The 20,975-nt window shown below is 42.8% G+C and overlaps 3 protein-coding genes across 3 annotated transcripts; 2 read left to right on the forward strand and 1 right to left on the reverse strand.

The window, feature by feature from the left end:
- The first annotated feature begins 1,325 nt into the window (after positions 1 to 1,325).
- On the forward strand, positions 1,326 to 9,116 carry prpf39 (PRP39 pre-mRNA processing factor 39 homolog (yeast)). The gene is made up of 14 exons (XM_083689431.1): positions 1,326 to 1,444; positions 2,605 to 3,278; positions 3,664 to 3,789; positions 4,272 to 4,390; positions 4,698 to 4,865; positions 5,138 to 5,345; positions 5,788 to 5,895; positions 6,080 to 6,244; positions 6,703 to 6,829; positions 7,051 to 7,319; positions 7,595 to 7,779; positions 7,916 to 7,990; positions 8,140 to 8,254; positions 8,557 to 9,116. Exons 1-14 carry the CDS (start codon positions 1,432 to 1,434, stop codon positions 8,647 to 8,649), a joined length of 2,445 nt encoding a protein of 814 aa, XP_083545557.1. The 5' UTR covers positions 1,326 to 1,431; the 3' UTR covers positions 8,650 to 9,116.
- A 560-nt stretch (positions 9,117 to 9,676) lies between these two features.
- On the forward strand, positions 9,677 to 11,635 carry faua (FAU ubiquitin like and ribosomal protein S30 fusion a). The gene is made up of 5 exons (XM_083689334.1): positions 9,677 to 9,762; positions 10,404 to 10,485; positions 10,709 to 10,853; positions 11,032 to 11,087; positions 11,386 to 11,635. The coding sequence occupies exons 2-5, from the start codon at positions 10,411 to 10,413 to the stop codon at positions 11,509 to 11,511; spliced, it is 402 nt and encodes a 133-aa protein (XP_083545460.1). The 5' UTR covers positions 9,677 to 9,762; positions 10,404 to 10,410; the 3' UTR covers positions 11,512 to 11,635.
- Positions 11,636 to 12,458: 823 nt separating this feature from the next.
- Positions 12,459 to 14,899, reverse strand: fkbp3 (FKBP prolyl isomerase 3). The gene is made up of 7 exons (XM_083688556.1): positions 14,761 to 14,899; positions 14,192 to 14,293; positions 13,988 to 14,086; positions 13,681 to 13,816; positions 13,395 to 13,462; positions 13,096 to 13,193; positions 12,459 to 12,973 (listed from the first exon to the last, which is right to left on the reverse strand). Exons 1-7 carry the CDS (start codon positions 14,863 to 14,865, stop codon positions 12,919 to 12,921), a joined length of 663 nt encoding a protein of 220 aa, XP_083544682.1. The 5' UTR covers positions 14,866 to 14,899; the 3' UTR covers positions 12,459 to 12,918.
- Positions 14,900 to 20,975: the final 6,076 nt, after the last annotated feature.

Here is a 20,975-nt window from a genome sequence, read left to right on the forward strand (position 1 = left end):
TTTTTACTGACTGTCATTTTGTTTTAGATTAGATTAGATAGATTAGATTCAACTTTATTGTCATTGCACAGAGTACAGAGTACAAGTTTACTTTATATGTATCTATCTATTCTTGTTCTCTCCATGGAATGTAGTGTCTTTGAGTACTGAGAAAAGCGCTATAGAAAACAAATGCATTATTATTATTCATTATTATAATGGCCTACTATAATTTGGTAATTTGAAGAGTGTTGAAAGGTTGCCTCTTGAAGCCTACTTTTTGTTGTTGTTGATCTGTCTAAATAATACAATGTTTATTATTGTGCCCCCGAACACTACTACTACTTAGAACAAAAAGGGTTCTTCGGAATCAGCTGTCCCTGTAGGAGAACGTGTAGAACCCTTTGGTTTGTAAAGGGATTCACATGAAATCAAAAATGGTTCTTCAAAGGGACAGCCAAAGAACCTGTTTTAAGCCAAGAGTTGTTTCTTCAAGAGTAGAACCTAATACATTCATAGAAAAAGTAGGCTAAACATGACATGAAAAACATCACAAAGCCTTGAATCCATTCAAAGTTTGCTTGATTATAATAATAGGCCTAACAGCATCTTCTTCTTCTGTGGAGTTGTATGTGGGTTGACATAATTTCACTTATAATATAGCCCACTAGGCCAATGGAAGTAGGCGTATTGTAGATCATTATGTGCATGATAAAGTAGCCTTATCTTTAACCCACCTTGTGTTGTGACAGTAGCAATTCACCTGCACCAAAAATTACAAGGTTGCCTGTGGGCTCTGCAGTAGAAGTTGTCCAGTAAGTGAACACTGGTTTTGTTTATTTAGCTATCTCTTTAGACTCCGTTGAATCCTCAGTCTTGTAGATTTGTGGCCACCAGATCTGGATTCCCATCATGTATAATTGACAAAATTGTTTGTGAATTATAAAAAGTATGGCTTCAACACAGCAGTATAGGGAGCACTTTATGGGCCGGTTTCACAGACTTAAGCCTAGTCCTAGAATTTGCCATTGAAAGTGTGAATTAGGCCAGGACTAGGCTTAAGCCTTGTCTGTGAAACCCCATTATCTCATAAAAATGTGCTATTACACCTTCATCTTTTGACTTGATCTGAAAGGCAATGGAGCTAAAGAGATGGTGAAATGCAGCTTTCTCATAATCAGTGAATGAAGCCCCTGTCACTGTAATAAATTGTCTACATTGTTGCACAATACCACGTTTCTAGTTGGTAATAGTGCAAGCTTTCTTGGTTACGTTGTAGCAGTGGACCCGCCCCCCCCTCCCAGAATTGTACCACGCGTGCGCATTTACTGTTTGTCTGCCCTTCCAAAGCCTCGAAGTTACCGTGGAGAATGAGAATAGGAACGCATCTACATGTTGTTGGTTAGATAACTTGAAAGTAGTTAAGATACACATCAGTCTAATCTAAATTTCATGGAAGATACTGGTAAGATTTTGCAACAACTTTCTTTCTTCGAAAATTGTGTTCATATTATGAACTTTCTCTTCCACTGGCTTGCTATTACCGGGAAAATAGACGTGTGTGCGGTGTGGAGTTGAGCAGTTAGCATGCTGCTAGGCTAACTGGACTAGGCCCAAATCAAGCAAGGTTGAAGCCACTAGCTTGCGTACGTTACTATGCTGTGGTGACATTGCCGTGGAAAGTCTGTCAGCTACCGATTAATTAAGGATACAAATTTTCACTCAACTTATTTCTAATGACTTAAATATTTTAACGGACGATTAGCTTTTTAGCTAATGTTAATTTATAGCTAGACCAACCAGTCAACCCCCCGCTCAACGGTAGCTAGCTAGCTAGGCAGCGTGAGCTAACTTCTTCACACTTGTGTACGTTCGCAATCACTTTCCTTATGTTTGTTTTCGCTGTAGCTAATGAATGACATTGCAACAACACTTCAGTTCATGGCATATTAAACGACAGCTTGGTTAACTTGGTTAGCTCTACTCTAGCACGTTTGCTACTAAACTAATACGAAGACCGCATTACACAGACTGCGTGGCAAACCAGAGTTATATTGAATGAAGCGATGTTGCTAATAGAGGAAGTAGCTATTTATGTTTGCTTTTCACCCACACAGCAGCTGCAGCTTGATATTGAACTCATGTTTCATAACTATTTGAATTATTTGTCTTTAGTTTGGAACAGCTGAGGAGGACTTTTAAATGGTTGTTAGGGTAGGGAGAAATAGTGTTATCTTTCCCCACAACTACTAGTTGATGGATCCAGTTGGATTGGTCTTACATATTTGATAAATTAATCCGATGATGATATGTTGGTAAATAAGTATGTGTTCACTCAATACAAATATGAACCGTGCCATGGCATGCCAAAGCACTGCAATTGTGGTTATCAATAGTGTTTCCCATAAACCTGGCTAATGATTAGCCTACCCCCTTTCCTGTAATCTCTCGGAGAAGTGCTCTGATCAATTAAATCAGGAACATTATTGTCTTTCACCCCCTGATTTTACATTTTTGTCATTGTCACATGCAATCTGAATATGCAAAGTTCAATGTTATTAGTGTTGACAGTTTGATTGTCATAAAGGTACAAACCGCTTCAATATAATCTCTCTTCCAACGCAGACCTACACCTCTCAGACGAGCCCATGACGGGAATGCTGGACTCAGACTCTGCCGAGAGTGGGGGCTCCCCAGCTGTGGAGGGTGCTGGTGAAGGTTTCCTCCCTGACCTCCCAGTCCTGACTAACGCTGCCGACTGGGCCATGGACCAGGTGCCCCCAGAAGCCCTGACCACTGTCCTGCCAGAAGACTCAGATCAGTCTCAGGAGGGGTTGGAGCAGCACCAGCCACACCAGCAGCTGGATCCCACGGACCTGGGATCAGTGGAAAAGGCAGTGGAGCAGTTCCAGCTAGCCAGTGCTCAACTCTTTCAAGAGGAGCAGCAGGAGCCCACAGAACACGTGGAGCAGATTCCAATGGAGCCATCAGAAGGGGAACTTAGTGGACAGGAAGCAGCGGAGGCCACTGAGTCTTTGAAGTGGAGCCAGGAGAAGGCGTCAGAGCAAGGTGGAGGACAAGGTGAAGTCCATCCTGAGCCAACGCAGGTAGCTGAGGACGGAAGCCCTTCTAACATGGAGCTGGAGGATGGATCCAAAGAGACAGCAGAACAGGGGGAACCAACTGTCCCTGCTGAGCCACCGTTCCCTGCTGAGTTTGAGAAGCTCATTAAAGGGTGTGAGGAGAACCCTGAAGACTTCAATGGTTGGGTCTACCTGCTGCAGTATGTGGAGCAAGAGGTGAGCTAAGAAGCTGTCAAAAAGGCTTGAGAATGTAGCCTCATTAAAGGGATGGTTCAGCCTATTTTCATGTTTAGTTGAAATATCATCTTACCCTGAGTTGCCCTCATACGCTAGGAGTAGGAGATTTTGGCATGTCATTTAAACGATGCTAACTTAAGATCTGCTGGAATCCTGTCTATAAGAGAGGGCACTGCTGACTGTTAGCCGATGCTGCGTTAGATAAGTGGAAAACAGAGAACCAGAGAAGGCCTATGAGGACAACTCGCAGTAATATAATATTTTTACCTAAACATGAAAATAGGCTGAACCATCCCTTTAATGCACATTGAATAGGGGATTGTGTCAAAAAGCAGGTTCTAAATGTTTTCTGTTGTTTCCTCAGAATCACCTTCCTGCTGTAAGGAAGGCGTTTGATGCGTTTTTCCTGCGCTACCCCTACTGCTACGGCTACTGGAAGAAATACGCAGACACAGAGAAGAAGCATGGCAATGCACATATAGCTGACGAGGTAAGTGTGTGTGTAAACAGAACCATGACATCTCATAATATAGTGCCTTCATAATATATAATCATGATAATCCCATCTCTCTGTCCTTCCAGAATTTAGCTATTCTGTGATAACATAACATGTTACCAAAAGCAACCATTTCTTGCAGATTTTGCAATGGGTTGCATTTTTTTCATCATCAATGCACTTTTACCACATGAAAGGAGGAAGTAGTACTTTTACCACATTGTTTAAATTTTATGTGACCGTTATCCAGTCCAATCAAACCACAACAAATGTATTTTGTCCCCTGTCAGTGTGTTCCTGGATGGACTGATTCATGTTCCTATCTGTCTGTAAATACCTGGAACAAAACCTGGCACACTCTAGGATCAGAGTTGACCACCCATGTGTAGTGGCTATAGCTTTTTTCCCCCTTATTTTTCCTGTGTGGCTCCATGTTGTGGCAGCCATTAACAGTGGTGTTTGTTTTCTGTCCTCAGGTGTACAGGCGAGGCGTGCAGGCCATTCCCCTCAGCGTTGACCTGTGGCTACACTATATGGCCTTCATCAAGGAGAACGCAGACACCACCGACCCAGAGACAGAGGGACGCATACGAGCGTGAGTGAAAGCTCCCTTAATCCTGCCAGTCATCTCTCACGTAGAGGCTCAGTAGAGTCCTCTCCTGACCTAGCCTCATCTCTGCACTGATGTGTAAACAATGTGATTGATTGGATGCCTTCCTACCAGGTATTTGCATTCACCAGTCAAATGTTTCACACAGTGCAGGTGATGGAAAGGAGACAAGGAGAGGGAGGTTGATGTCTAAAAACATAATGTTTAGACCCTTTGAGTTGAGTGCAGCTTCCACGAGGAAGGCACTATGGTGGTGAATGTTCTCTCATTCAGTATGTGTTCTCTCTCACAGTGCATATGAACATGCTGTGGTTGCGGCGGGCACAGATTTCCGTTCGGACCGGCTATGGGAGGCCTACGTTAACTGGGAGACGGAACTGGAGAAACTGGCCAACGTCACAGCCATCTACGACCGCGTCCTGGGCATCCCCACCCAGCTCTACTCCCAGCACTTCCAGAGGTAAAAGAGATTGGACCAAGAACTTGACCATGAATGTGAAGCCCGGGCTGTCCCCATGCTCAGTCCAGATTATGTGGTCTCTTATCAATCATGTCTTTACTGTTGTTAACATAAAAACACCCATGACCTCTATTGGTGGCACATTTCCCTGTAGTAATGATTTGACTTGATTGTGGGACAAGTCCTGTTCACAGAACTGGCAGATTACATGTACCAATATTTGGCCTGCTTCTGTGTGTCAGGAAGGTATTGACTGTTCCTCATCTCCATAGGTTCAAAGACCATGTGCAGAACAACAACCCCAAACACTTCCTGGCTGAGGAGGAGTTTGTCCAGCTGAGGGTGGAGCTTGCCAAAGCGAACATACCCATTAAAGAGGTGGATGGAGAGACGGACGGAGAGTTGCCTGACGAAATGCCCACCGAGATACCCGAGGAGGAGCTCCCACCAGGCACAGAGGACCTACCAGATCCTGCTAAGGTATGACTCAACCTCTTCCCCTCAAGGGTGGGCTACAAACATGCCAGGGTCTACTTTAGGAAGCCCTCGCGTTTTCTTCCATGGAGAGAAAGAGACAAATCTGTGCAGGTTTGAAGAGGTGTCTTTCCGTCAGCAGCCAAGCCAATGAATGCCTGGGGGATTCAAGTTGGTATCCAGTCAGGGACTCGGCTATAACTGGGTCAGGATCAACCGTGGCTGAGTGACCCCAGCACCAGCGCCAGGGCTGGCCACAGGCTGATATGCAGGGTGCATACATGCGTGCACCTCCCTCCACAGGCTTCTTGTCACTGGCAAGCTTATGGTGATGTAAATCCTTGGCAGCTGGACATGCAGTATGCACATAAAGTCGAGAATGTGATACGAGTTTGCCTTCATGGTACATGAGGGGGTTAATGTTGGCTGTGTCTTGTGTTCTGTGTAGAGAATGACGGAGATTGAGAACATGCGCCACAAGGTGATCGAGGCTCGGCAGGAAGTGTTCAACCACAATGAGCATGAAGTCAGCAAGCGCTGGGCCTTTGAAGAAGGGGTGAGTGCGCACACATGATCTCTAGAATCTACAGAATCTCATTAAATCAATTGGACTCTATTCTGCATAGACAGACAGACATACTGGTGTACAGACCAAGGATTGTGTTTAAAAAAAGAAAGAGTAATTGTTGAAATTGTAATTTGTGTCTACCCTGTTTGAACATTGTACTGTTTTCCCACAGATAAAGCGTCCGTACTTCCATGTCAAAGCTCTGGAGAAGACTCAGCTGAGCAACTGGAAGGAGTACCTGGAATTCGAGATGGAGAACGGGACTCCTGAACGTGTGGTCGTTTTGTTCGAGCGATGCCTGATTGCCTGTGCCCTCTACGAGGAGTTCTGGACCAAGGTAACCTGACATTTAACCGTGACCTTTCACCCCCCACCAATGAACCCCCGCACCTCCCCATCAACGATGATATCACATCCTCACAGTAAATCGCCCTGCACTCTCTCTTTGCGTGTAACGTTGATATGTGACTGTATTTGTTGTATTAGGGGATGGCCAGCTTGCCACACAAGATTTGACTCCAGCATTTGCCAACTACTACGTTGCATCTTCTCCGTCTCCCACTACCTTACAGAAACTTATCTTATTGGTTCCATGAAGGTGCTGATGGGTTTACAACGAACATTTCTAAAAACGATCTTGTCAATGAAGAAATTCACTGGTTGCGCAATCCGCGAATGGGTGTTTTAAAATGGTTGTCTTTCCTTCGTCTCTCTTTCTCTCCATCCTGCTCTCTACCCCCCCCCTCCCCCCCCCCCCCCCTCTTCCGATCCCCTTTCTCTCTTTTCATTCTCAAGTATGCGAAATATCTAGAGAGCTACAGCATCGATGGTGTGAGGCACGTTTACAAGAAGGCGTGTATGATCCACCTTTCCAAGAAGCCTACCATTCACCTGCTGTGGGCAGCTTTCGAGGAGCAGCAGGGTGAGTCAAACTCTTTTCCCGAGCAACTTGCATATAAATACATTCAAATAAAGGAGCTAAACAAAAGCATGAAAGGGCTAGGTCTATTCATTTGCAGCAATGTCTGTACTAGAACGAACAAGATCAGAAGGGTTCTTCGTACTCCTTACAGACCAGCTCAGTCAAAGTATATTCACCAATTGAAGTGGAACTGACTATATCTTGATATGAATTTCCCTCAGGGAACGTAGAGGAGGCGCGAGGCATCCTGAAGGGGCTGGAGGAGGCAGTCCCTGCTCTGGCCATGGTGCGGCTGCGACGGGTCAGCCTGGAGCGTCGGCACGGTAACCTGGAGGAGGCGGAGACCCTGCTGAGGGACGCCATGGAGGGAGGGAAGAACGCCAGCGAGACGTCGTTCTATGCTGTGAAGCTGGCCAGACAGCTTCTGAAGGTGCAGAGGAGCCTCAGCAAGGCCAGGAAGGTGCTGCTGGATGCCATCGAGAAAGACCAGGTGAGAACAACGGTCACATCACTAAATGGCGGAGAGTGGAGTCTTCAGGAACTATATATTGAGATCAGAAAATTGTGAATTTGAAAGCAAGGTTTTGTTGTGGCAGTCTGGGGTAGAGTATTGCATTGTAGAATTTTAAGAGTTAAGTTTAGGCACTGTGTTGTGGAAGATTTGGGTGTACTCAAGGAACTTTTTCCTCATACATCTAAAACCATTTGGGTTAATTGTTATTGTATGTGTAAGTGTGGTGGTAATGTGTGTGTGTGTCTCTACAGACGAGTCCGAAGCTGTATCTGAATCTGCTGGAGCTGGAGTACAGTGGGGATGTGCAGCAGAACGAGGCGGACATCTTGGCCTGCTTTGACCGAGCCCTGAGCAGCCAGTTGCCCCTTGATTCTCGCCTCACCTTCTCTCAACGCAAGGTTGAGTTCCTTGAGGACTTTGGCAGTGACATCAACGCGTAAGTTCACCTGCAGCTTTGAGAAACCATACCAGAATCTCTGTAGAAGTCAATGAATGAACACCATATGGCCTGCATTCCCTAGTTATCCCCATTGTGCCACATCTTTACTTATATATCCTTTTGTTTTTCACAGGCTAGTGACTGCATATGATGAACACCAGAAGCTCCAGAAAGAACATGAGTCGACAAAGAGGAAAGCAGAGAATGGGTAAGCCTGGAGTTGCATGTCATCTATAGATCTGGAGGGTCAGCAACAGAAGATTTAAGATGTTTAGTGTTTGCAATGTTCAGTACAACACAGCACATTGGTAATTTGGATGCCCTTGATTGACAAACCTTTTGTATGCCTTCCTGCAGCACCCAGGAACCAGAGTCAAAGAGACAGCGTACAGATGACAACTCCTCAGGCGCAGGGCACATGATGCCAGACATGCAGGGCAACAACTCGGCCTACAACTACAACTGGTACCAGGTTAGTGTTGCTGGCTCTAGACACTGGAACTGGACCAGGGGTGCATCTCAGTAGACCTAACGTGGCTTTGTCTCCTTTGACCTCTGCATCCACTCTGACCTAGAAAACACATTATGGCGGGTGGATACTTACCAGGGATCTGCTTTCACCTGTCAAGTTCAGTACGCCAGTGCAGATAAAGGGAAAGGAGATGGGGAGAGGAAACCACTTTAGACCCTTGTGATGCACCTCTTCTTTCTTTAATGTTCAAAAGAATGTCAATTATTGTTGTCTGTTTACTAAAACTATCCTCTTTTTTCCAGCAACAATACAACAACTGGGGGCAGAACTCCTGGGGGCAGTATAACCAGTATGCCCAGCAGTATAACCAATACTACCCACCTCCCCCCACATGATGAGTCTTCACTTGAAAAAAGGGATTCACAGAGGAAGCATCCTTTCTACCCAGCCCAACTGCTCTAGACCCTCCTCTTATTTGATTGATGTCAGTTTTTAGGCCATTCATCCAAGCCTCATTCATCTCCACCACCATTGACTGGCTGCTTTTTGTGTTCTTTACGCATGTGTGTTATTTCAGATGAGTTTATGTTCCCTCTGTGAAAAAGGCGCAAAAATAAGTTTTGAATTTTAGATTGAATTACTTAGTTTTGGTCTCTCTCTGGTGGGAAACTTATGTTTGATACAGATTTAGATTTGTATGGAGGCAGTGATATAGCTGTACTCCCAGCCCCTGTCTCTGCTTTCTTAAATGTGAGCTTTTTAAGATTTCAAGGTTGTTTTGTTTCCTAGGACACAAACCGAAATGAAAATTTTCTTTTTTTATTTTGACTTAATTTCATAATAAAGAGATTGATATCCTAAATTGTGTTTGTCTTTTATCAAAACCTGAATAAACTGTTATTATTCAAATAACTCGTTACAGGTAGTCTCACTCCATATTTACCACATCAGTGAAGTGTAGCAAGATTAAAGTTGGGGTTGTCAGACATTTTACTTTACCTGCTGCACCTCAATAATGCAGTTCTCTCTATGCCTGCACCTAGCCATTGATGATCTCATTGATACAACTAGGTCCATTTTGGCAGAATTTACTTGAAGTTAAATGGTTTATATCTGTAAAATGTGTTTATCATGCTCTATAGCAGTCAGGCAGATTTCATGATTCAGTGTTCTTTGGGATGGGTTAGAGCAAAAATATCTACACTACTGCATGACCAGAATTTCGAGACCAGCCCTGAAACATTTGGATACTTTGTCATTATGTATGGTCCTAAGGTCCTGAATTTGTGCCGTGCCTCATGAAAAGCAAATAATATACCCTTGCATAGATAAATTACAACCGTTTTCAAAGAGGGAGTAGAGAAAGAGAAATTAATAAAGTTCAAAACTCTGGGAGGAAGTGCCCAAAGCTGCTGCGTAGTTCTTCCTGTCTTAAGAGCGCACATGCGCACTTTCAACGTTAAGATAGTCCTTTTTTGCCTAGTGTTGAACGACTAGCATCAAACGAGGTATGGCCTGTGTAAATTAAACTACAATGCCACATAATATATATTTTACTGGGACTTTATCAGTTCGGAATATTTGTACTAAGTAATTGACTATTGGTAATGAACAATTGTTGGCAGGGTATCCAAATATTGAGTGCATTTATTCATCTTTACGAACCGCGTGTCCCATGTGCCTAGCTAGCTAGCTAGCTGCTATCCAACGCTAACTCCCGATCGCTAGTTAACCTTATGCATCTGGACAGTTTTGTTTGGGCATTGACAATATTTATATCTTAAAATATGGCGGGGATATTATGAAACAATGAATCAATATCTTAGTATTGTTGTCTGTTACCTATCCCGAATGGGATAGGTAAATAACACGCTAGCTAACTAAACTACGCAACTCACAATATTGGACTTCACTCTCCATCCACCGAAGTATTACAAGTGTTCTGCATTCCTGTGTTGGTCACTAGATTGCATATTTCTGTTGAATCATTGAACTCTTACCAATATGTTAGGCAAAGTATTACGACTAATTGAAATCCTAGTTTCATTAAGTCCTCTTATAGGGAGGATTCAACATCTATGTGGATTCGTATTACAAATGAAACCCCATTGCTGTGAAATGTGTAGTAACATCATCTCCTGTTTTATAGCATCAAGATGCAGCTCTTCTTGCGTGCCCAGAACACACACACCCTTGAGGTGACCGGACAGGAGACTGTCCTAGACATCAAGGTAAATACAATCACAATGTCTAATGAGGGTGTATGTCAGTTTAATTGGAAACCAAATCCTCAGCAGGACAACCATTTCTGTGGTGTCCAAAATAAATAACATGCTCAAGTAGTTGAAGTACCTAGGTTAGTATTGTACATTTTGACATGAGGATACTGACAATATTGCATCACTTTCCATGAAGCAAACCAATGAGGTGTGTTTCTGCTGTCGTGTGTTTTAGGCCCATGTCCAGACTCTGGAGGGTCTCCTAGTTGAGGACCAGGTGCTGTTGCTGGCCGGCTCCCCCCTGGAGGATGCTTCCTTCCTGGTGGACTGTGGCATCTCCGAGCACTGCACCTTGGAGGTGGCTGGCAGGCTTCTGGGAGGTCAGTATACACAGTGGTTTTAGATGGACGTCCAATTGATAAAAGCCAAGTCAATTGCCCAAGCATGGGACAATAGCAACTGTATAAAAGACATTGCACATACATGTTATACAGCTCTGGCTTAGTGCCATTGCAGCTTGTTGACCACCTATTGACCTCTTTCCCTCCTCTCAACCAGGTAAGGTCCACGGCTCCCTGGCCCGTGCCGGAAAAGTGAGGGGACAGACACCCAAGGTCAGTAGAGATTATTGATTCCATTTCCAAGTTTGACACTGACACCATTACACCAGTGGTACATTTGTTTGACAATTTATTGTGTGTGTGCACCCACACACATACTAGGAGTGAATTTGATATTGTTCAGTGGTCATGATTTTGGTGCTGTGGAGGGGTCAAACAATGCCTGTGATTGCCTCCTCATTAGTAAATACTAGGATGCGAGTGAGTGTCTGCTAAACTCCATGCAAACCACAATGAAATGACACAGAGCAAAGAAATGATTGTAGGTCTTTCTATGTTCCCCTCTCTCCAGGTCGACAAGCAGGAGAAGAAGAAGAAGAAGACCGGCCGTGCAAAGCGTCGCATCCAGTACAACAGACGCTTTGTGAACGTGGTGCCCACCTTCGGAAAGAAGAAGGGCCCCAACGCTAACTCCTAAGAACCCTGTCGATCCTCAGGAGAATTCATGCCATCACATCCCTTTAGTTTTTACCAAGTTAAAGGTTGTCCTCCTGTACAAAATAATAAAAATAAAAAAAATTGGCTTGGACCAAACGAAAAGATCCTTGTGTTTGTCTGGTTTATATGAATACTGAATGTTTCGGGTTTGAGTCAGGGTCGTGTGAACACGATGTTAATTTGTAAAATTCTAGTTTTGTAATGGAGATGAGTTGCATATTAATTGATGGGAATTGCAATCACCCAAACTGGTATTTCTGTTTAAAAAACTGCGAAGAAAATTATGCTACTGGTGATGTGGTATATGAAGAGTTATAATGTAGGTAGACTGAAATGATTGGAACATTATTTCACTCAACATAGAATGACAATTTTCTGCTTACATTGACTAGGTTTTATCAGTGTTTAGGTACTGTTCCCTGTTATAGTAGTAGCCATAGTATATTACAGTACTGCCATAGGACCCCATTCATACAGAAAACAAGACACTCCAATTCATAATATAGGTACTTTCTAAATGCAACGCATCCTTGAGGGGAGGATTCTGATGTGAGTTGAATTGGTGTCTCTCTTACTATGTTTTAGACTTTTCAGAATTAATGGGGCCCTAGGAAAATACTGTACAAATACGTTATATTACTGAATATCTAACTGAGCGGAATATGTACTTAGATACTATCTGGGTGAACCAACTAAGTAGAAAGTCATATTGTCAGAATGTGTTTTGAGAGGAATATTCCTGTGTTCTCCTTTGACATGTTTCATACCCGCACCAGTAGTCATCAGCTTGATCATACATTAAATATATGATAATATATCATTAAATATTTGCCATTCAGTGTCCTACACCTTTACCTGTAGATGTCAGTGTCACTACATGAAAAATTAACACAAGTCAATAAATAAATTCTCAATCCCACATTTCAATTTAGTCTCCAAAATTGGTTTATTCATCTTTACAATATACATGCAAAAGAACAAAACAAAATACAGGAATAAAACATCCTGAAAGAGGCATTGCTCTGCGGTGCTAGTAACTGTTGTCAGGGCGCCCCGTCTGTACAGTGTTGCCATACTGTCGCTATCTGGCCATGCTGGAAAGGACAGAAAGACAGCACTTTGTCCTAGCCTGGTTTGTCAGTCTGTTTCTGGTTTAGCCAACAAGCCAAAAATTACAAGACAATGACAAAGGTGTTGGCTAAAGCAGAAACAGACTGGCAACCAGACAACCAATAACACTAAATTAAGACCAAATACTGTGGCTAATGTACTTGCTCACAAGCTTTAATGACACAGCCACTTAAGTGTCTTTTCAAGCATGGCCATCTTGTGACTTCTGTGTTTTCCCATCCTCTGGGATTAGTGCATGCTGGGAAGTTGTCTGCCATTAATCAACGGCCACCAGCTCAACCTCAAAGAACAGCTTCGCATTCGGTGGGATTCTGGAAGTGGGTTGGTTAAGGGAAGAACAGAGAGGAAATTGTATGAACAACTGTTAGTCTTTTCCATGACAAACACATACTGAGGCAACATTCACAGTTCTCCTGAGTTCAATAAAGGATACTTGGAGTCAGGAAGCCCCTTCCTTCCATAAGCCCATTCTGGTTCGATCTCCAGTCTTGCGGTCTCGCCTTTGCTCATCGTTAGGATGCCCTCATCCCACTGTGAAAACACACATGCTTAATGAAGCTGTGGACACAAACACACACTTTTCCAAGTGACAGGTGAAATCCATCAATCCAGGGTGCTGTAAAGCATAGCACACAGGTATATGAATGTGACGCAGCAGCACAACTATGGTAATCAGCTTCCACTACGTAGGAAAAGGCAGACAGGAAGTAGTGAGGCAGAGAGAACACTCACCCCTCTGATGACTCGGCCCAGGCCAACCTTGAAGCTCAGGGGTTTGGTCTGCTTCTTCTTCCTGGCCGCTGAACCGGAGAAGACAGAGGAAATGGGTTGTTTTGATTTAATGAGGATGACAGTCATTACACATTATCTTTCTCTGAATACACATTGATGCAAAAGCACTAGTGTGGTGTTTTCTATAAACCTTTGACTAAAATCCCTTGATATGATTGAATTAGTCTCCCAGTTTCAGCTAACTGATACGTGTACGTGAGAGAGATAAACAGGAAGGAAGACATACTTAAGGGAATGTTGGTGTCGAACACAGTGCCATCTGCCAGTGATCCAGTGTACCAACAGCTCACATTGTCGCCCTTTTTTGGGAAGTTAACCTTGTCCCCTTTCTTCAGCACAGCCTTGAAGAATTTGGGAGGACCCTGGAAATTGTATGATGCCATAAGTGTCATTTTTCAGGATCATTCAAATTACACTGGATGTAGCAGTAGATTATGCAAATTCAACATTTTGTAGCCCTGTCCCATTGAAGTAACATCTGCAATGACATGAATCCCATTTCTGTGTGCAGCTGACAAAAGTTAAGATTGTACCTCATCCACGATTTCCACAATTTCTTTGGGCTTGTCGTCGATCTTCACAGTTTTAATCTGCTCTGTTACTTCTTCAATGGGTTCTGTGCCTTTAAACCTCTGTACATCACACAAAGATACACTTCATTATCTTAGGAAAAAAACAGACATTCAATTATAATCAGTCATGTCATAGAATTAGCATTGTTCAAAGCAGTCCATAACCTTGCTCTCAAACAGGTCGTTGTAGGCGATTATCAATTGTTCTTTCTTTACTGTTTTTGCAACATTCTTGATATTTCCCATCAGCTTGTGCTCTGCAAGAAACTGGAAGAGAGAAGGGCCAGACGTCAGAGATGGGATATATCACGATGACATCATTTATTACAGCACCTATGCGTTAGTTAGTGCGCTGCACATCACAGTAGAACATTATTAATAAATAAGTGATCATATAGTGCACATGTTTCCAAAATCTGGCAACCAAAAGCCCATCTGGTTTACAACAATTAATATCTTGAAACAATGCATCTCATAGTCTTTCAAGACTGACTAATAATATGAAAGGACAATCGGCTTTATCATAGGCATAGTGATGCACTCTGCATTGGATGAAGAGACGCGCTGACTGCTGAACTGATATATCCTAGCTAGCTAGCTAGCTAAATTGGCAATGCTCCGGCAATGCGGTGTAAATTGATACCATGCGTGCAGTATGTAACTAAGTGTGCAATGTTGGCGTTTCAGTGAGCGTTGGCACGCCAATGCATGCATGGATCAAGAATTAAACATACCGAATGGGCTCCATTGTCCTGAATGAACTTAATAACGTCTTTTTTGGGTAGATCATCACTTTTGAGCTGTTCATCGCTCCACTCTCTGGTTGGTTCAGCCGCCATTTTACCAGACGTTCTGCTGAACTTTCACCTTTGTGTTACCAGAGAGGCAGAGGTTTTCCCGGGGAGCAGCAACATTCTTCAGACACTGAATTATTTTAAATGAACATAATAAAATAAAGACACTGTTACTGTATTACAGGATAACAAGGAAGGATAATGTGTTTACTAGAGATAAATTCGTTCAAATCTAAATTCGGGAACAAGGCAGTAAACCAATGACGTAGGCCTATGTCTAAACCTGTTTATGTGTCTATTTAAATTACAATTTGTAGCCTAATGGTTTGGTTGTTTACATTGTTTGCATATTGTGTACCACAATCTGACGCAGAATAGCCAAATAATCAAATCTCTCTGCTTCTGCTACCATCTTGTGGTCGAATATAGAGAGAAACTATGAATGTATATATTATCAATGGGCCTACCACACACACACATCTTAACCACTGATTTCAACTGCATTGGACTAGTAGGGCTTCATAGTTAGCTATAATTTTTAATTGATGACTTATAAACTTGTTCTTATGTCAGTCACTGAATGAAATAATAGCAGACAAAACATTTAACAGAGCACAAGAGATGAGCTTTACAAACACTTCGGTTTAGCGCAAACCGATGAATATAAAATCCAATGAAAACAGGAGTGAAAACAAACAGACTTTACTATCTGTAGTATACACTGAATGGAGATGGCACAAAGCAGTCATTATGTCAGTTCATGTGGCTGTATTTAAATGCTCTCAGACATAAAGGCCTATAGTTTCCCAGATGGAGATTTAGCCTCCTGGACTAAACACCATGTTCAACCACCATTTTGTGAAAAACACTAAAAGAAATAGAAAAAAGAGAAAGAAATAGAGGTATTATTTTCTGTGTGTTTTGACAGGATATGTTTCTGAAGCCTCAGTAAGGAAAGCTAATCTCCTCTTGCAAGAGGATTCTGTTGTGAAAATGCAGAAAAGTGCTTGGTTAAAAACACGACCTACACAAACAACAGGTTTTGAACTACAATAAAATGTGTTAAACCCATACTCAACCCTGTTGGGTTCTAAAATCCAGCCTATACTGTTCTCCAGTGACAACACCACAAGCTGAGTTCTACTGAGTGAATTTACAAAAAACCCAGGAAATTCTAGAACATTTCTAATCACATTACTGTCAAGAGTTCCAAAAGCGAAAATCATGCATTTAGGTAATAATAACCTAGATACATGTGCATACATTACATATATTTCATACTGTTAAATAATATATATTTAATATAATTTCTCCACAAACACAAAAGGGCACAAGTGAATATGACTCACGCAATAGATGATTGTGACCCTTGACATTATCCCTCAAAAACATTGACTGACTGTGTGCTGCCCTACTTTCTTCCACATAGAAATACCACATTCCTGTATCTGATATGGATACCTACACCTCATATGGCACTTAGATGTATACTTTTGCCCCCATTATTGTAATGATGACACATGTATGTAATTCACTCTATTGTTATGAATAAAGTGAATTTATTTCTAGCATGGGCACATGACTTTCTGAATTCAACAATGCTACATGGTTGCCTTGCAAAAAAAGTTGGCTGAGCCTGAAGCAGAAACAGACTGGCAACCAGACCTCTAAGTACTCATTATCAACACTGCTTGATTACTTGAGCTAAGACACAGAACTCTTTTGACATAAAACAAAAAAAAGTTTTGGAGGTGTTTGAGCTGAGAACATGGCCCTGATCAAATATCATGGAATACTGCTGCATGTATTTGGTGTTTAAAATGTTGGTTTGCTTTGATTGATGAGATTCTTAAAAGCACCAGTATGTGTGTAGGTGTGTGTGTGTGTGTGTGTGTGTGTGTGTGTGTGTGTGTGTGTGTGTGTGTGTGTGTGTGTGTGTGTGTAGTTGTGTTGTAGTGATACAGCGATAACAGAATATTTCACACATATTCATTAATGGAACCAGATCTTGTTGTGCCTGTGGGCGATAACAGGGCTGGTGTATCCTGCTATGATGAAGGAGTTGCCCACAAACAGGTCTGGAGATACACTGCCACAATGAGGAAATGCATAGGGCAGATCAGTGGATAAGTGAGGGAGCTCCCAGTGAGGGAGCTCCCAGGGAGCACAGAGAGAGAGATAGAAACCTTTTCTCAATAGTTAGGAACACAACTCCTCGCGTCCTCTCCTTCGTCCTCCACACGCTTCATCCTCAAAAAGCATTGGAGGAAAATATGTAAGGAGAGGAACTAGATCTTGTCCTCCAATGCGTTTTCAGTAGGACATGAGTGGAGGAGGGTGGAGAGTATGTGAGAAGCTTACTACCTAATGATTAAGATATCAGTATCAGTATCTCTAACATCAATATGCACCTTTCATCAGATACATAATGAACACTGCCTGTTGAAATCTGTGTGACTTGATTAGGTTGTCATCTTTGAGAGGGACAGAAGGAGGAGAGAGAGAGAGAGAGAGAGAGAGAGAGAGAGAGAGAGAGAGAGAGAGATGAAGTGCAATGCTTGCAATACTCTTGACTGATGATTGTCCCTGGCCAACTCTAAAACTCAAAATCAGTGGCTGCCTATTTACGTGCTTTTAATGGATGATGGGAGACAGGGAGCACAGAGGGAGAAAGCCTACCTTCTCTTTGCGGGTAACAAGGGTAAAGGGGACTTCCTCTCAGTCAGGTGTGCTCTCAATGTGTGTTGTGAGCTGTTTGATGGGCTGGGCGATGTCTGTAGAGAGGACAGATGGTTTAGAAAATGTTTGTTGGTTTACCAGCTCCCGTGGCTAACCTAGAATTGTGATCATGTTCTGTCCCACAAAGGATTTGTCATGATTCCCTACTTTTTCAGGGATGTAATAAATAACTAAGTTCAGGGATGAAATAAACCTTCTTGACAATGTGAGTGTTTCTCTTTTCCAGAGGTTTCTCCCTCACCCTCTCTCTCTCTCTCTCTCTCTCTCTCTCTCTCTCTCTCTCTCTCTCTCAAACACACACACACGCACGCACGCACGCACACACACACACACACACACACACACACACACACACACACACACACACACACACACACACACACACACACACACACACACACACACACATACATACAACTGTGTTATTCCTTGCATTAATTAAGGATGAGCAATGATGATTTACTGTTGCCAATATGTTGCTTATGAAATCGACCAATACAAAGGGGCTTATTGACATTGGCCAAGGTCTGTAAATATAGACCTCTCTTATGGCGGCTTTCCACCATCAACAAGGGCAGTTTCCATCTCCAGTGAGTGCTGCGAATGTGCCAATCAATCTCAATCAGCATTCCACAATGAACTTCTTACCTTGGGGCACATTAACATCCTGCCAACATCCTGCCAATAATTCAAGAGTTGGTCTTGTTGCTCTTCCTCCATAGCATAGTTTTGCCTCTGTGGTATGTTTACTACATGGTACAGTTACATTGAGGGACAGAGACAATTGTGGGTGTGTCCAAAGCTCCCAGAAGTCCTCTGATAGTGATATGTGTCTTTAAAAGCAGTTGCGTAAAAAATGTGTACACCGTCACGACACTGTCACGCCATAAAAATATTTTAAAATCTAAACAGCTATGCACATTGAAAACAATAAACAACAAATAGCAAGAGGTGCTGTAGTGATAGGCATAAATGATGATAAATGATTTAGAAAATGTCAGTGGAAAATATCACTCCCCTGTCTAAATCCAAATATCGCCTTCATATTTGGGTTGCAGGAGTATGTTTACCCATAGCAAGATTATGATTGAGTTGGATTATGATGATCCATTTCACCTTATTCATGAATGTATTTGCATGTATTGAGGGCCTTGAGGGCCTCCTTGACTCCATAAAAAAAACTCTTAAGCAGGGCTGCAACTTCAACAGGTATAAAAACATGAAATGTGGAGATGGCTCCTGGAAGAGGTTGCCCATATGTCCATGTCAAAGGTCAGTTCACCTTCCTCACATCCTGATTAACCATAAGATTAGGGGAGAAACACTAAGCTTCATAGATCAGCACCTACAGGCAATTTGGTGGAAGGGATGAGGTGTCCTGACAAGATGTCAACCTAACTAATGCATTTGGTTAGTTATATCTTATTAGCCTGAGTAGACATTTCAGAGGTTCATTAAAACTGGATCACATCTACTACAACTCATCTCGAAGGAGCAGTGCACGTGCCCCTTATGCATTTAGGCTAAATCCTAACTTGAGGTACCTGGAGCTAGAGTAACTAACACCATGGCACCATCTGCCATTGATATCGACCAACAACAGTTCAAGTTGCCGGAGTTTCAGTTTTGGATTCAGACCCCAATTGTGAAGAGCAATGTGAAGAGCTGTCTCCCACTGGGAGAGTGTTGTCTATCCATTCCAATGATCAGGACCCCCCCACCTCTACCATCATTCACAGTTGAACCATAGGGGATATAGCCTACCATTATGTATGTGTCCTCCACCCACACTATTGACCCTCTTCTGATATCACTACTTAACAATATGGTTGGCAACAGCAGAAATAGATCTGGTAACCAGGCTATGGAGCCTTGCACCTGTGCCTCAACTGTTGGGCCACTCTTGTTCTGGCAATGAGGAAATAACCATGATCAACACATAGTGACTACTTCACAGTGTAAAATGGGTCAGGAGAATTCACTGTTACAACGCTTGGTTGCCAGGCAACCAGGATGGCACTTGGTGAGAGGCTCCCAGGGGAGAAGAGAGGTCTAATTACCTCTTTAGTATAAATCTCCAAGGTCTCATAAGATTTCTTATTCAGCTCTGGAGGGGTAAAGGGACACACAATGTACCAGAGCCTGGGCACCAGACTGGTTACCTAACCCCAAGTAAGGCAACTGTATAGGTTTGGCATCATCAGAGGGCATCATCATTGAATGCACAAGAACAATACAAAAACACAGCACAGAGAGAGAGAGAGACAGCGAGAGAGAGAAAGAGAGAGAAAGAGAGAGAAAGAGAGAGAAAGAGTGAGAGAGAGCAGGTTGTTTTGTTGTTATGCAATGTTTCTCTCAAGAACTGTTATGTAAACATGTGGAGCTTGATGTGGACCAAACGGCTGTGGCCTAGATGCTCATGTACAAGTCAGGGAGGAACAGAGGCAGGTTGTCCCAGGATAATCCAACCCCATGACTGAGACTCAGAGAGGCTTCATAATTAAATCAATACCATCAGATGAAAATATGTTATCTTTTTGTATCCTTAATAAACAGCCCTTTTGTACTCAGTTTGGCTCTTGACGTTAAACTGTCATGTGGGTAATGCGGTCAAGATACTTTTTCTTAGGGAACAGAGATTTCATTGAGTTTAAGAACCAAAGATAACTTGGCCCTAGGGAGTTTACAGATTGAGGCATAATTTATTGACTTCTCTCCATCTGGAATGGGCATAGTGAGCATAGTTTTTACAGAACCTCTCAACAGTTACATGAAGTCCGCCTTATATAAACATCTGTTCACATTAGGGCTGGAGTGAGGGGATGAAGCTATGGTTAGTGCTCAGCTGTAGAAAAAAGCCTGGTCACACCATGGCTCTCCAGGACCAAGGGTGAGGAACACTTCCTCTGAGCCTTAAGTGAAAAGCACACTCTCATGCCCTCCACAACCTCTCCAGAGGAATCAGGCTCTCAGTTACACACAGTGCACAGCCTGAGTGGGAGAGAGGTAGTACAGAGGCTTTTACTTTGCAGTGTGTGAGGGGTAATGAACCATAGCAGTTCCTACAGCACTGGGAGTCCCCCCCAGAGACACAGGGAACAAGACTGCTCGTAGGCCTTCAGCCATATAGGAGGAAACAGCAGGGGCTGTGGCCCCTAGTCACTAACCATCCTGGAGAGATACAGGGGTTATAAACAATTTAGACTATTGGCATGCACCTCATACTCGACCACTGAGGTGTATTTAAAATGCTAAATTAATGTTGTGTTTGTCAACTGAGTGAATGGAAAACTACTTCAAAATGCATCAACTTAATCCTAAATTATTCATTTGAAACACAGTCTTACAAAATAGTTTCAAATACATTCAGTTTCTTTCCTAACCCTAACCCTAACCCTAACCCAGTATTTCTAAAC

Source organism: Argentina silus (genome assembly GCF_951799395.1).
Source record: "Argentina silus genome assembly, chromosome: 17".
NCBI classification, from domain to species: domain Eukaryota; kingdom Metazoa; phylum Chordata; class Actinopteri; order Argentiniformes; family Argentinidae; genus Argentina; species Argentina silus.

What these genes read in the sequence shown, in the direction of transcription:
- prpf39 (XM_083689431.1), top strand. An exon ending in TGCAGTATGTGGAGCAAGAG is followed by an intron (nt 3,279 to 3,663) that starts GTGAGCTAAGAA and finishes TTGTTTCCTCAG; the next exon opens with AATCACCTTCCTGCTGTAAG. An exon ending in ACAGAGGGACGCATACGAGC is followed by an intron (nt 4,391 to 4,697) that starts GTGAGTGAAAGC and finishes TCTCTCTCACAG; the next exon opens with TGCATATGAACATGCTGTGG.
- faua (XM_083689334.1), top strand. Translation starts at nt 10,411, where the DNA reads ATGCAGCTCTTCTTGCGTGCCCAGAACACACACACCCTTGAGGTGACC. An exon ending in AGACTGTCCTAGACATCAAG is followed by an intron (nt 10,486 to 10,708) that starts GTAAATACAATC and finishes CGTGTGTTTTAG; the next exon opens with GCCCATGTCCAGACTCTGGA. An exon ending in GGCTGGCAGGCTTCTGGGAG is followed by an intron (nt 10,854 to 11,031) that starts GTCAGTATACAC and finishes CCTCTCAACCAG; the next exon opens with GTAAGGTCCACGGCTCCCTG.
- fkbp3 (XM_083688556.1), bottom strand. Translation starts at nt 14,865, where the DNA reads ATGGCGGCTGAACCAACCAGAGAGTGGAGCGATGAACAGCTCAAAAGT. An exon ending in CGACACCAACATTCCCTTAA is followed by an intron (nt 13,463 to 13,680) that starts GTATGTCTTCCT and finishes TCTCCGGTTCAG; the next exon opens with CGGCCAGGAAGAAGAAGCAG. An exon ending in AAGGGGCTTCCTGACTCCAA is followed by an intron (nt 12,974 to 13,095) that starts GTATCCTTTATT and finishes ACCCACTTCCAG; the next exon opens with AATCCCACCGAATGCGAAGC.